This window comes from Solanum verrucosum, unplaced genomic scaffold (genome assembly GCF_900185275.1).
Source record: "Solanum verrucosum unplaced genomic scaffold, falcon-dt-bn FXZP01000938.1, whole genome shotgun sequence".
NCBI lineage: Eukaryota > Viridiplantae > Streptophyta > Magnoliopsida > Solanales > Solanaceae > Solanum > Solanum verrucosum.
In genome coordinates, this window is record NW_026020396.1 from 14,768 (window position 1) to 29,364 (window position 14,597).

The window sequence follows — 14,597 nt, forward strand, 5'->3', positions numbered from 1 at the left end:
TCAAGGATGACTTTGAATCTTAACCCAAAGATGAGGGACTATTTTGGACCTTTTCTCTAATTTTTCATTCAATGAAAGAGATTTGGATGAACCTTTGCATCTAGCTCCTTACCTACCGTTACATTTTTCAAATTAATCACCTTATTTCCTCTTTCTACGAGCATGTGTTCGACTTTTTCGTATTATTATGTCCACTTGTTGTCAACTTTATGTTATTTTTTCATCCACTTGTTATTAAATACTTTCTAAAACAGTACCACTATCCTATTTTATGTGCATAAATAGAAGAACTACTAGCTTAATTGGTTTGTACAACACAAAAGATTCATAGTAGCTAGAGAGAAGAAAACGAATACGATTAGATATTGCGAAAATGACTAGAGGGTATGTGATTCTCATGTTCTTGATTGCTGCAGTTGTCCTCTGCAGCCATCAGCAAGCGGTGGCGAAAAACATTGCCAGCGCGACCACTAGTTGCAGCGATAGTGATAAGGGGAAAATAAAGAAGTGCATGACACAAACGGTCTCTATAGATAAATGTTGCCCCTTATTTAAGAGGACAATTGGTGCTAATTGTAAGTGTTACAATTATGCTGAGGATTTGGATAATCAAGCATTAATTACTCTTCAGAGCTATTGTGATATCAATAATCCATGTAAAAGTGTTCAAGTAAGTTCTTCCTTCTTTGTCTTACAAATAGAAAAACTTGTTGATAGGAAGCGTTTTCCCTTTCGATGAACTTGAATCCTATATAAAGCGAAAATAGAAGTTATTGCTAGAACCTAACAAAGCATTTTGTGAAAAAATGTACCAGAAAGTGGTAGCTGATGGGAGCAGGACTGACACAGTGGAAGCGGTGGCGACCATTTCTGCCAGCCCAAGCTCCCGGCTGCGCCCTCAGGCGAAGCCGAAATGCAGTGCCGCTGATAAAGCAAAGGTTAAAACTTGCATGACGAAAACAAGCTCAATAGATGCATGCTGTCCAACATTCAGAAGCATACTAGGCAAGAGCTGCCCTTGCTATAATTATGCCATGAAATTAGACAATCAAGCTTTGATTACTCTTGAAGCTTATTGTGATGTTAACAATCCTTGTAACAAAGTGCAAGTAAGTTCTCTTCTTTCCCCAAAAGTACTTTTTTTCAAAAGCATTTTCGAAAAAATACACTTAAGATTTTAGAAGTTTGGCCAAACAGATGAACGGATCACTTTTCCCTGCAGCTATTTTTGCGCTTTCTCACCTACCAAGATATATCCTACCTTGTACTTTTTGCATTGAAGAACTTAGTAGAAGTACTTTTAAGTTCCCTTTCCCTAAAAAAAGAAGTATATATTAAAATTTACTCCACTAGATAACTAAAAAAGCAGTCTTGTGCACAAAACATCTCATGTTAACAGGATTTGGAGAACGGTCACACCCTATAGATAGTCTAAACAGTACTAGATAACTATTTGAAGATTTTTCCACAATTTGATTGGCAAAATTTTCTCTTTAAGTGAGTTCCAACATTTCTGAATTTTTTCTTATCTTTTTTCCGATTTTTAAGAGAAGACAAACAATGTGTATAGCACAAATAAACAGCTTGTAAGATCACATTTGACTCACTTGTAGCTAGTGCCATCTGTTTCTAGCAAATTTATTCGAACCTACTTCTTCTAAAACTTTTTATTTCAATCAACACCCTCTTACTAGGTGATACTAAAAGATGAGCTGGACCTTTTCTTTTATTTGTTTATCTATTTACTGTTTGAATTCGTTGTAAGGCTCATAATGATCAACTTTATGAAGATCTCATTTAGTTTCAGAAGCTCATAGCATTGAAGCCCAATTTTAAGTGCCTAATTGATCTGTGGTTAATTTGCTACTTTCAGGTGATATGAATCGAGCTAGCCAAGATGGAGATGGAAGAAAATATTTATTATAATGAATGCTTATTTCCTAGTTCTGTATGAGTTGAACCACTCCTATTTTATCTAAGACTTTGAGCAATAACTTAGCTTCCTTTTGCATTACATATATTCTTGTAGCAAACTTTTGGACTAAATATGTATGTCATATATTCTCCACCACGGAGGCCACTCCCACCTTGTTCCTAATTTTAAGATTTTGACCGTCAAAAAAAGTTATGGTAACATTTCAACTGAAAGTATTACATCATACCAAGTGCAGCCTTAATAGTTAATACAGAATTTATTTGATCTGCTCTATTCTTTAAGTTGAATCAGAATTTATTTATCGTGTTTCCAGAAATAGCAGTACAACAATTTCCTCATGCTATTAATGTACTAGCTTGACTTTGTAAGGTTATCATGAAAATTGAAAATCTAAGTTGTTTGACATAAACACTTACCCAGACTCTCTTTTCTTAATTTTCTTGTCAAGAGGGCCATTTATTTACGAAAGGCTGAGCTACTCTTCTGCAGAAAATAATTGAACATAGAAAAACAAATTAACTTCACAATGCAAATCAAAACTTCAAGACACTACTGGAAAATTAAAAAACTGACCCCGAAGAAAGAGAAAGATCTTAACGTTATATCTGAGAAACTTACTGCATTCTTTTTAGCACCAGGGCCATTTTGCATCCCTCCAAGTGAAGCCATGATGTCTTGAAGTTGAGTGATCTGCAGGATTGGAACAATGCTCTCCAGCCTGTTGATTGTTCTGTGTCTCAAATACAAACGCCGGACAACATTGAAGCTTCTCATCAGATAGTATGGCCTCTTCTCTGTATCTAGGATTGTAGTACCTTGGATGTTGCAAGAAAGGAACACCCTTCCACCAAAGCTTAAGAGCCTGAGATATATATAGTGAAAAGGAGAAAGGGAATGAATGCCATTCCTATACAAATTGTAACGAAAATAACTTGAAAGGCAGTAATGAAGTAAATAATCATATTGAAATAACAACAAGAGCGAGTGATTCTTAGTGATTGCAGCGAGCTAATTGATAGCCAACAGTAGTAACGAGAAATGTATGAACAATGATGGAGCTACAGTATCTACAAAACAAAGTGTCAATGTGTATCAACGTGTTAAAAAGGTGATATTTATATATAACCTAACTCTAACCGACTCCTAGATCTCCTCCCGCACCTCTCGGGGATAAGACAGTGGTTGTTGGATGTGATAAAATGAAAACCCTTATATTCAGAGTTTGGCTGGCGCCGGGAGGGTGAATTGTCTGGGCTCTTGGACCTCTCAGACAGGTTAAGAGATCTTAGGTCTTTGGCCAAGTTGGCACCAGCTGACTCGGGGTTGACTATGTATTGGTACATTTATTACCAATACATTAATAAACATGATTCATGAGAGAATACTTCTGATTTGCGCATCAAGCATGCAGTGAGAAAACTAAAAGCAAAGAAATTCAAGTTTTGGAGGATCTTCGAATTAATTTGGATGAGCAGGAAAACCTAATACGAGGCAGAAACTTGTCATTTAGGAGTAAAAAGAGCGAGCATACAACAGAGATTCAACCAAGAAAGTCATTGCCCATTTAACTAAGATGCATTAACAGATGCTTATTGAAACTATCGCAAGATATTCAGTTATCAACAACGAATTTATTTCCAGTCTAAAGGGCTTACCTGCCAATATATCCCTAATGCAATCTTGTGAGGCCTTAGCCAAAAGAATAAATCTAGATCAGTATGTGTGGAGGATGATACTCTTTTGGCCATCAATGAAGCTGAGAAATATTCACCATGTTTTGGATGATTTACTGAAATTGTTACAAATAGATTATCCCCAGGTGTATTTGTTTTCATGGTCCAGTTTCCTAGCATATCCTGCAATCAACTCCACAACGCTACTAATGAATATCAACGACTAAGTTAAATTCAAAAATAAGATGAAATTGTAATTTTAATGAAGAGCCTTAAAGTAGGAAAATCCTATGTATAAAACAAGAAAAAGAATGTGAGACTGAACAACTGAGCACCAAACAAAGTCCTGAAATACCAGGATTAGAATAGTAGGAACCTTTCAGGATGGTAACCACAGTGCATATACTGGCCCTAGTAATGGCAGGAAACTTTAGAAGCAGTAGAAGAAAGAGTTCTGATTTCAGGTTCAGCAAAAGCAAGGACGTGCCACCAAAATTGTATAAATGCCTTAAGTATCTTGGACACAATAACAGGTAGCATAGCAAACTCTATGCATTTCTTAACCATGTCAACCTTTACATAACAGTTGAGGTTTGAACAATGATATCAATATAATAGCCAAGGAGAAAGCAACATAAGATATCAGCACAAAAGATGGAATAGAAAGAACAAGCTTCATGAACAGTACAAGATAACAAATCAAGAGCATGACATTGATGTTATGCATCACTTTCGACTAAAATCAGATTAAGCTAGAGATAGATGTAAGTAAATACCCCCTCGATTTCAGTTTGTTTGTCCTATTCTTTTTTAGTCCGTTTAAAAAAGAATGTCTCTTTCCTTTTTTGGGGAAACTCTTTAATTCCAACTTTCACATGGCATGTTGAATTTTGGTACATTTGGCATATCTTTAGTTTAAGACCACAAAATTCAAAAATCTTCTTTATTTTCTTAAACTTCATGTCAAGTCAAAACCAGACTAACAAATTGAAACTGGACATGCAGCGGGTGGAAATTAGCAGAAAGGCAAAACAGTTGGGTACAGTAGAACTTCCTTTTTAATTTGCTCGGGGTAAAAAGTGTGAGGAGCCTTTTAGGTAACAAATCTTGGTTGCTGATAGTAGATAATCAATAGTGCACAGGCCCTTGTCTGAGACTTTGACAGTACTTTTCAATTTGGGCTTTGATTACTTATCAATTAGAATGATTCACCTCAGCAATGCATTTCTTCAAATTCTGCAAGGAGCCTTCAGTATCATAGCAATAATACAAACTCAACGGATTTTGCACATATCCCACACTGGGCGGTATTGTCAACAAGAAACTGCTTTTAAAAAGATGAATAATCAGTCCAAGAGTCCATAGCACTAAAAACACTAAATCATTTACAGCTTTTGAACTATCAGGTGTCCAATTTCGTGTGCACAAATGATACTTTTGTCCATGCCAATGCCTCAAGATGTCATGATGTATTTCATAAAGACACCAAAAGATGGAATTCATAGTTTAATTTTAAAACTAAAGCATTGACCAAGAAGAACTCAACCATGGAAAACATACATCACAACAATATTTTCCCCATCAATGAGAAACTGTTGAGAAATCAGAGAGGCAGGCATCTACGACTAACTGAGAATAATTCTACAGTATTTCAAAAGAAGTACTTTTAGTATTAGAAATTCGCAGTTGCAATTCAGCCGAATAAACGAATCCCATTTGATAGAAGACACGGAGGATATTATTTTCAAAAGGTTTCCTAATCTTCAAAAACTTGATGTCTATATCGGACAACTACCAGATTGTTCAGCAGAGAAGATTTGTTTTCCAAGATTAAATGTCCTTAACGAACTTGAAAAACTCCATTTATCTGCTTCTGGGGGTTCATTCAGTGAATATACACAATGGCTCTCTCTGACATCCGATACACTTTCAAGAATTGCTAGACTACCCAACCTTCAAGAACTAATTCTAGAAGACACAATCATCGAGGAGGGGAAAGAATGGAACATGGAAGATGTCACCTTCCAGAATCTCAAATCTCTAAAATTGGATGGTGTGAGATTTTCTGAATGGCAGGTTGATGCAGAGAAATCATTTCCCGTGCTCGAGATGTTAGATATAACTACATATGATAAGCTTATGGAGATCCCAGACAGTTTTGGAGATATTGCGTCATTAGAGCTTATCAAAGTATGGTTCAGCCGTCAGCTTAAAGAGTCGATCTTCAATATTAAGGAATATGTTGAAGAAATGACCGGAGAAGACAAGCTTGAGGTATGCTTCCTTGAGGTATGCTTCCAAGGTAGATGGTCTAGAGAATGTGAGTATGAATACGAATTCATCAACTTCTTTCGTACATAAAAAATTCCTTTTAGAAATGTTATTTTTCCATCCAATATTACTTTTAACTTATACAATGTTCTTTGCAGAGAAATCATATCAACTTGTAAAGGCTTCAAATGATGAACCGATCCTAAAGACATGTAAGCCTCCTTCCAACGCGGTTTTTCTATATCCATTTTGGTTAATAAATGTTTATCAAGTCTAAACACTGCTAGCTATCAGTACTTGTGTTCTTTATTATAACGGATGAGATATTGTATGTGTCACGCCCCGAGCCTACACCCTGGACGTGGCCGGCACTTGAAGACCATTGCTGGCCCCCAAGCGAACCTTTGGCCTGACTTTCTTAACTCAGCGGAAACCTAACCCAACAGAATAACTCAATGCAATGAAAGATCATAAAAACAACCTAACTGATAAAATCTGGCCTAAAAGGCAACTCGACTCCTAAAATATAATATTTACATATATACATAGATGAGAGACTCAAAACTAACTGACTGACTGTTTATGAAGCCTCTATAACACTGAGATGGATGTTGGGACACACCCCACAACATCCTAATAAAGCAAAACTAAGAGAACAAAATAACCGAGTCCTCCAGAATGCAAAGAGGCTCACCACTGACTCTGGAGTGCTCAACTGGATCAACGGCGTGCTGTTTGCTGATCCTGGGTACCTGCGTCTGCATCATAATAAGATGCATGCCAACTGGCATCAGTACATGGAATGTACGAGTATGCGAGCTGGACCGCTAAACAACAACTTAAGCTAGAAAGGGATACAAAAGAGAACTTACCTTGGCTCTGTTCAACTCATGAATAACTGAACTCAATATAAGGCAATAAGACACATGCAATATATAAAGCTTGTAAAACTATTTAAAACATGACGTAAAAATCATATTTATAATATCATGAAAATGCCATGCTTCCTCTCAAAGTCTACTTGTGCAATGCATGAATGAAGTCCCATACCCCCATCCATACTAAGCAGAACCCCTCGAGGAACCATGCAATTTCTACTGTGGGAGTTCTCTAACCGACAGCCACCACTATATGCTTAAGGAGTGATACAACGTTTTACCTCACGTTGCCCAAGGACCATCCTATACCTTGCCGTGATATAGGACCTTACTTTAACTTTAAATTAGTGGATCCACTAGCTTAACTTTACGTGATCATCTAAAAAGTATGACCCGTCAAATCCCATGTTTGGCTACATGGTTCTTATGGAGAGTTGAGTTAATATGAACTCGTGTCCCCAATTCGGTGCTCAAGACTACTCCTAAAAAAATACTTTAGTTCATTAGTGTTTTAAACACATCTTTCTTTAGTTGAGATAATTACTCAAAACTTAGCCCAAAGGCTCTTGAAAACTCTTTCTAAAAAGAACATCTCAAAACCATATTTTAATATGATCATTGATGACTCGGGATATTCATACTACTTAAACATTGATGGTATATCTAGAGACCATACTGTTTAAACATTGATGACATACTCGATTTGTCATACTAATCATGTTTTAGAAACTCTTTCGCAAAACTCATCTTTTCTCAAAAAGTGATAGTACTCAAACTTCTCAAAACTCTTTTGGAAATCTCAGTTTCCTCTCATCTTAAATGTGAAAACATTTATAAACTTCTTTGGGAATACTTAGTTCCTATTAACTTTTGAGAAATGAACTTGACTCTTTACTCGTGGCTTAACTTGAAACTCTATACTATTTACTTAACTTGAAACTCTATACTCTTTACTCAACTTGAAACTCTATACTTAACTTGGAACTCTATACTCTTTACTCAACTTGAGACTCTAAACTTAACTTGGAACTTGAGCCTTAAAATAAAGTTAAAATGTTCAATAAAGACTCTTGAAAAACTTTAAAGACTTGCTTTGACTTGCTTAACTTCTAAGCTTGGCTCTAACTTCACTTGACTTCTAACTTCACTTGACTTTGATCCTAACTCGCCTTGAATTGGATTACGGATTCAAGGGTAATGATCTCATGTTTATGGATGAGTTCGGGATGTCTAAATGTACCTTAGAGTGTTGAAACAACTATAAAACATAGGTACATTACCAAGGAACATGTATGAAAAAGTGGGGAAGGAATGGGAAAGATTGGCGTCCTTGGCGCTCTGAGAGGTGCGGGGCGCCAGCCTTCAGACCTCAGAGGGGCCTGCTGGGCACTCTGAGAGACGTTCCACCCCTAGGGGGAAACTTCAGAACCCCTGTTGGGGCGCGCTGGCTGGCGCGACGCCCCAACCTTTTCCCCCAAAAATCCGACTCTTCTCCTTCATTTTTCCAACTCTAAACCTCCTTAACTTCAATGGATCCAGCCCCAAACACTTAGAATCATAAAAACCCTCAACATACACTTGATTCAACTCGAAATCACAACCGGAAACATACACCAAAACAAGGAACTTCAACAACACCACCAACAACTTCAACAAGCACAACCACAAACTTCAACAAACACAACCAATCTTTTTCTCGAAATTAAAACGAGTTTGGCGTGTGGGGGAAAGAACCAACCCAACACTATGAACTCACATACCTTAATAGGGATCACCCCCGACGATACCACGACGATCTCCTTGCTTGTTCTTCTCTTTCTCCTATTCTTTCCTCTACACTCACAAACCCTTACTCTCACTCTTTTAAAAAGGGAAAAACTGATCTAAAAATCATTCTAAACCCTTAATATAACCAAAACAATTGAGTAGGGAAAAGACCAAAATACCCTTACAATTTCGGGTGAACTGCCCTGTGCCAACAGCCCAACTTCAAAATGGCATAACTCACTCATACGACCTCGTAATCGAGCAAACTCGGTGGCGTTGGAAAGATCATTCCAAGGGCTTCGCAAAAATAACTGGAACTACACCTAAATCAACATGATCTAGGAGTTATGACTGTTCAAAGTTGGCCAAAAACTCACTTTTTTCCATACTTGGCTAAATTTCCAGATTTTTAATTCTTTCCAAAAATGACTATTTCCAATTCTAAGCTTCTTCATAGCTATTTCAAATTGCCGGATGTTACAGTATGCATGCGCGCTTTTCATTACCATGAGATCTTACATATTTTTTTATTCTTCTAAAGTGTGTAATCTACAAAGCATGAAACAAGAAAGTTCCAATGAGGACTGTAGTTTTTATTTTACATATACATAGTTAAGATAGGAAAAGGGAACCTAATTAACTAAAAATTAGATATAACTCTGTGGTTTAACCTCATGATCATGTTAACTAGTTGCCTGTTCATTTCCTTGAAGCCCGGTTTGGTTATCACATTATTTTGTTGTTGTTGTTGTTACGGTTCCTTTTTTCTGAAAGCTTTGTAATGCTTCTTCTAGTATTGGTTTTGTCTTCCTATCTTCTGTATGTTTGTTGATATGTGTTACTTGAGCTGAAGGTCTTTCGGAAACAGACTCTCTACCTTCATGAGGTCGTCGGGGCCGTAAGGCCTCTACCCTCCTCAAACACCACTTGTGGAATTTCATTGGATATATTGTTTTGAAGTATCCTTACAAGACCACTATATTGAATTCTTTACACTGTCAGTGCACAAAACATTAACTCTTAGGAATATCCATCCCATGCAACATTATTTGTTTTTTTTTGTTTGTCAAAAACCAGTGGAAGGGTCAAAATTTGAACGTTATCTATTTCTATAGTAAAGTCACAAAACTATCCAGAATAGCCTAATAGATAAGCTAAATGTTTGGCCTGTTACGCACCTTAAATCTTAAAATTAAAAAAGGGCAGCTTGGTGCACTAAGCTCTCTAAACAAAAGCTCTTAGTTTCCCGGTTCTTAAGCCATTCTGAACACATTGTACTTCGGCCACCAAGGCCCGATTCTCAAGATCTGATACACGGTTTGATTATATTCTTGCCCTTATATTCATTTACAAGATCAATCTAACTCACGTGTCCTTAAATCAATTTGATAAATTCAACTATAACAAATGATTTAGTATATTGAGTTTAACTTATACAAACAAAAATTGAATCATTGATTCTTATAAGTTATAAAGATTATGTTCATAATCTAAGTTACATAAAGAAACAAACATACTTAACAAGACTAAATTAATGGCATAATACATAAATGTGTCATTTAACTTGGCCTCATTTCACATGTAGACGCTAACTTGTATAAAGTTGAACAAGTAGACACATGAGACCTACGTGACATATTACACATAGGACACCATATAGGATAAAAATTGTCATGTAGGATGATTGCAGTTAATAAAGAACTTATATCTTATTAGGTATAAAATCAATTGTTAAAAATAAAATTTTGAGAATACACACCTCAATTCGTCCCTATTTTTTCGGTTGAACACTTTAATTTACAAAATGATAATCTTATGTGTCATGTTAGTAATCAGGTGTCCATGAGACACAATAAGAATGAGTTGAGGCATTGTTGTCAATAGTATTTATCTTGATTATATATATACAAATATTTTTAGAATGATCATATATATATATATATATATATAAAAGAGAACCCTAGACCCGCCTACGTGGCGCCACCACAAACCAGGATTCCCTTTTAATTTATTCTATTTCCAAAACTAGCCTTCCCCTTTCATGAAAAGTTGTGACTTTTATGAAAAGTCTACGAGTTTTATGAAGAGTTGTCACTTTATAAAAAATTGTGACTTTTATGAAAAGTTGTGACTTTTATGAAAAGTTATGACTTTTATGAAAGGTTGTGACCTTTCTGATAAGACATAATAAGCATTTGTACCCACTACCTTTTGTTGTCTATAAATAGAGGAATTTCCTCTCATTTTAAAACAACGAAAATTTTGAACTTCTTCTTTTTCTTCTGGACAATTAAATAATTGTGTACTTTGCTCCTGTTGAATGACTCACTGACACCATTTTTTTTGTATCAATACACTGGTGAATAGAATCGTTCTTTTCTGAGAGGATCTATTCCTTTAAATCTCGGGTACTGGGTGGGGGGGGAGTAATTTCCTTAAGGGGACACTGTGCATTCAATGAGCTCGATTTTTTCCATTCTGTTTCATTCTATTGTTACAAATCCTGGTATGTTTTTACAATCATTAATTTATGTTTATATTATTAATTGTTGTTTTTGAGTACATGCTCTAAGTTTTGTTGTTTATGTTTCTGCAATATTATTGTTATAAGTATTTGTTAGTACATATTAAATAACAAACGTTAATTGAGTCTTCAAGCAAGTTTTCTCTACTGAAATTCTTGAAGGTACAATAAAAAAAAAAACTCTTACAAATCTCTAATTGTTCATCAACAACGTCATTTCTTCACATACAAGGATGAGATTTTGTGTTCTTTAGAAGATCCTCTGAGAGTTAATAACTTTGCATTATTTTTTTGCTTTGTGTTGTTGTTATCTATTTTTACTAAATTTTATCACTGGATATTATGAGTACTTTAAGGATTGAAAGTGTAACATCCGACAATTTAAAATGAATATGAAGAAGCTTGATATTGGAAGTAGTCATTTTTTGGAAAAATTCAGAATCTGGAAAATTTGGCTAAGTGTGGAAATCAGTGAGTTTTTGGCCAACTTTGAGTAGTCGTAACTCCTAGATCAGGATGATTTAGGAGTAGTTCCAGTTATGGTTGTGAAGATTGTGGAACGATCTTTCCAACGCCACCGAGTTTGCTCGATTCCGAGTTCGTATGAGCGAGTTATGCCCTTTGAAAGTTGGGGCAGTTGGCAGGGAGTCCGTCCGGAAATTTAAGGGCATTTTGGTCTTTTCACAAATCATTTCTTTTGAGGTTATATTGTTGTGTTAGGCTGTTTGTGGATCATTTTTTTTCCATTTTAAAAGAGAGAAAGTTAGGGTTCTTGAGAGTGAAGAAGAGAAGAAGAAGAGAAGAAGAGGAGAAGAAGAGGAGAAAGAGGAGATCAACAAGTTTCCGTCGTGGAATTTCGTCGGGGGTGATCCCTATCAAGGTATGTGAGTTCTTTAGTGTGGTTTGATCCTTTCCCCCACACACCAAGCTCATTTTATGATTTGAGAAAAGATTGGATTTGTTGTTGAAGTTGTTGAAGTTGTTAGTTGTTGTTGATGTTGTTAGTTGTGTTGTGGAAGTTATTGTTGGTTGTGGGACATGATTTGATTGTGTTCTTGAGCTGAAATCTATTGTATATTGAGGGATTTTATAATCCTTAGTGTTGGTTGGTTCATACCCCCACACACCAACTCGTTTTTAACTCCAAGAAAAGATTTATTTTGGTTGTTGAAGTTGTTGGTTGTGTTGTTGAAGTTTTTGCTGATTTGGGACAGGATTTGGTTGTGTTTTTGAGTGGAATCCATTGTATGTTGAGGGGTTTATGACCCCAAGTGTTTGGGAAAAGAACCTTTGAAGTTAAGAGGGTTTAGAATTGGCAACATGAAGGAGAAAAGTCAGGCTGCTTTTAGGAAACAAGTCTGCGTTGCAGCTGTGTTCCCTCTGTGAACAGAATCTGTTCTATTTTCAGAATTAAATTTTGAAATTTTTCTTCAGTCTAGCTGTCCTAAATTATTCCTAATCATCATGGGGTCCTTCCAAACACAAATCATTACCCTTGAATTCATAATCCAATTCAAGGAGAGTTAGTTCCAAGTCAAGTAAAGTTAGAAGTCAAGTGATGTTAAGAGTTAAGCTTAGAAGTGAAGTAAGTCAAAGCAAGTTTTTAAAGTTGTTCAAGAGTCTTTAGTGAATGTTTTAGCTTCATTTTTAAGACTCGAGTTTCAAGTCAAGTCAAAAGTATTGAGTTTCAAGTCAAGTCAAAAGTTAAGAGTTTCATGTTAAGTTAAGAGTTTCACATCAAGCCAAGAGTTCAAGTAAAGTAAAGAGTTTAAAGTTGGGTTCATTTCTCAAAGTTATTAGGGAACGTATTCCCAAAGAAGTTTTAAAGAAATGTTTTTACATTTAAACAAGGTTGGAACCTGAGATTTCCAAAAGAGCCTTCGGGCTAGTTTTTGAGTAATTATCTCATATCAGCAGGAATAAATATGTTTTAAAAACATAAGAGCCAGTACATTTTTGGGAGTAGTATCGAGCACCGAATTGGGGGAGCGTTCAAAGAACCCACAGCCCCCATAGAACCATGTTAGCCACCATGGGTAGAAAAGGATCATACTTTTTAGATGAATCCTTTTCAGATTAGACTAGTGGATCCATTAGGCAGTTCAGGTCTTATACCTTTGGCCGGGTATAAGATGCTCTGGCAGCGTGAGGTCGATCGATGTATCATCACTATAGCTCTTATGTGATGGTTGCCGGTTAGAGAAACTCCCACAGCAGTTATTGTATTTTCATACACAGAGATTATTGTATTTTTATATACATCAGTTCATTGTATTTCTATATACATTTCAGGCTTATTGTATCTTTGTATACACACAAAGTCTATAGCATGTTTTAAACAGTCTTTCCTTATATCGCACTTGTTTTAAATTGCCTTATATTGAAAGAAGTCAGTCAGGTTGAGTTGAGTTGAGCAAGGTAAACTTTTCAATTTCTTCCAAAATTCCTTCTAGCCTATGTTGCTTAGTTTTCCAGCTCGCATACTCGTACATTCTATGTATTGATGCTAGTTGGCCTGCATCATCTTATAATACAGATAGAGGTACCCCAGATCAGCATCCTGCACGTCGTTGATCCAGCTGAGCACTCTAGAGTCAGTGGTGAGCCTCCTTGCATTCCGGAGGACTCAATTATTTTGTGTTCTTAGTTTTTGTTTTATTAGGATGTTGCGGGGTCTGTCCCAACATCCATCTCAGTATTTTAGAGGCTTCATAAACAGACAGTCAGTCAGTTAGTTTTGAGTCTCTCATCTATGTATATATGTAAATATTCTATTTTGAGATTCGAGTTGCCTATATGGCCATATTTTATAAGTTAAGTTGTTTTGTAATATTGCATTGCATTGAGTTATTCTGTTAGGTTAGGTTTCCGCTGAGTTAAGAAAGCCAGGCCAAGGGTTTGCTTGGGGCCAGAAATGGTCTCCGGGTGCCGGTCCCGCCCAGGGTGTAGGCTCGGGGCGTGACAGAAAGTTGATTGAAGTGTTAGTCAATTTTCTAAGGTATGTTATTTTAAAACATGAGAACTTTTCTGGTTAGAATGATTTCTTATCATCATTGGATATCTCATAGTTTACTCCCTTTAATGTATGTTTTTTTCTCGGTGCTTTGTTGTCTCCTTAAAATTGCATTGATTAATTTTTGTTTGGTATGTCTATGATCTCACTTGGACAAAGCTTTCGTCCTTTTAATGTTGTTCTTTTTTTTTCCTTCTCATTCATCTCTACTAAATATTTTTGGTGTGAGTTATGACTATTTTCAGCAAGCTTAATTTGAAGAATATGAAATAAAACCTGCTCTAAATAAAAGTAATATCTTAAGCTACAAAAGATATGTCTATTAACATAGATTTGTTGTCATTTATGTCCCAAGTCATTGCTAAACATTTGAGTTATCTAGGTTAGACTCATTTTTCATTTTTAATGTTCGAGAATATTTCTTTAACATGAGTCTAGAATCCAACATTTTGATCTACCTGTACTTTCATAATGCAACAAGTATACATACATATTTATGAAAAAGTCGTAAACTTGAATTGATGAAGCATCTAGA

General features: G+C 35.9%; 2 protein-coding genes and 1 pseudogene across 2 annotated transcripts; 2 read left to right on the plus strand and 1 right to left on the minus strand.

The window, feature by feature from the left end:
• The first annotated feature begins 340 nt into the window (after window positions 1-340).
• Window positions 341-2,165, plus strand: LOC125839383 (uncharacterized). The gene is made up of 3 exons (XM_049518365.1): window positions 341-670; window positions 816-1,109; window positions 1,874-2,165. The coding sequence occupies exons 1-3, from the start codon at window positions 374-376 to the stop codon at window positions 1,880-1,882; spliced, it is 600 nt and encodes a 199-aa protein (XP_049374322.1). The 5' UTR covers window positions 341-373; the 3' UTR covers window positions 1,883-2,165.
• Window positions 2,166-2,559: 394 nt separating this feature from the next.
• On the minus strand, window positions 2,560-3,787 carry LOC125839384 (uncharacterized). Its single transcript, XM_049518366.1, has 2 exons — window positions 3,592-3,787; window positions 2,560-2,798 (listed from the first exon to the last, which is right to left on the minus strand). The coding sequence occupies exons 1-2, from the start codon at window positions 3,769-3,771 to the stop codon at window positions 2,565-2,567; spliced, it is 414 nt and encodes a 137-aa protein (XP_049374323.1). The 5' UTR covers window positions 3,772-3,787; the 3' UTR covers window positions 2,560-2,564.
• Window positions 3,788-5,616: 1,829 nt separating this feature from the next.
• Window positions 5,617-14,597, plus strand: part of LOC125839379 (late blight resistance protein R1-A-like) — a 38,042-nt pseudogene continuing 29,061 nt past the window's right edge.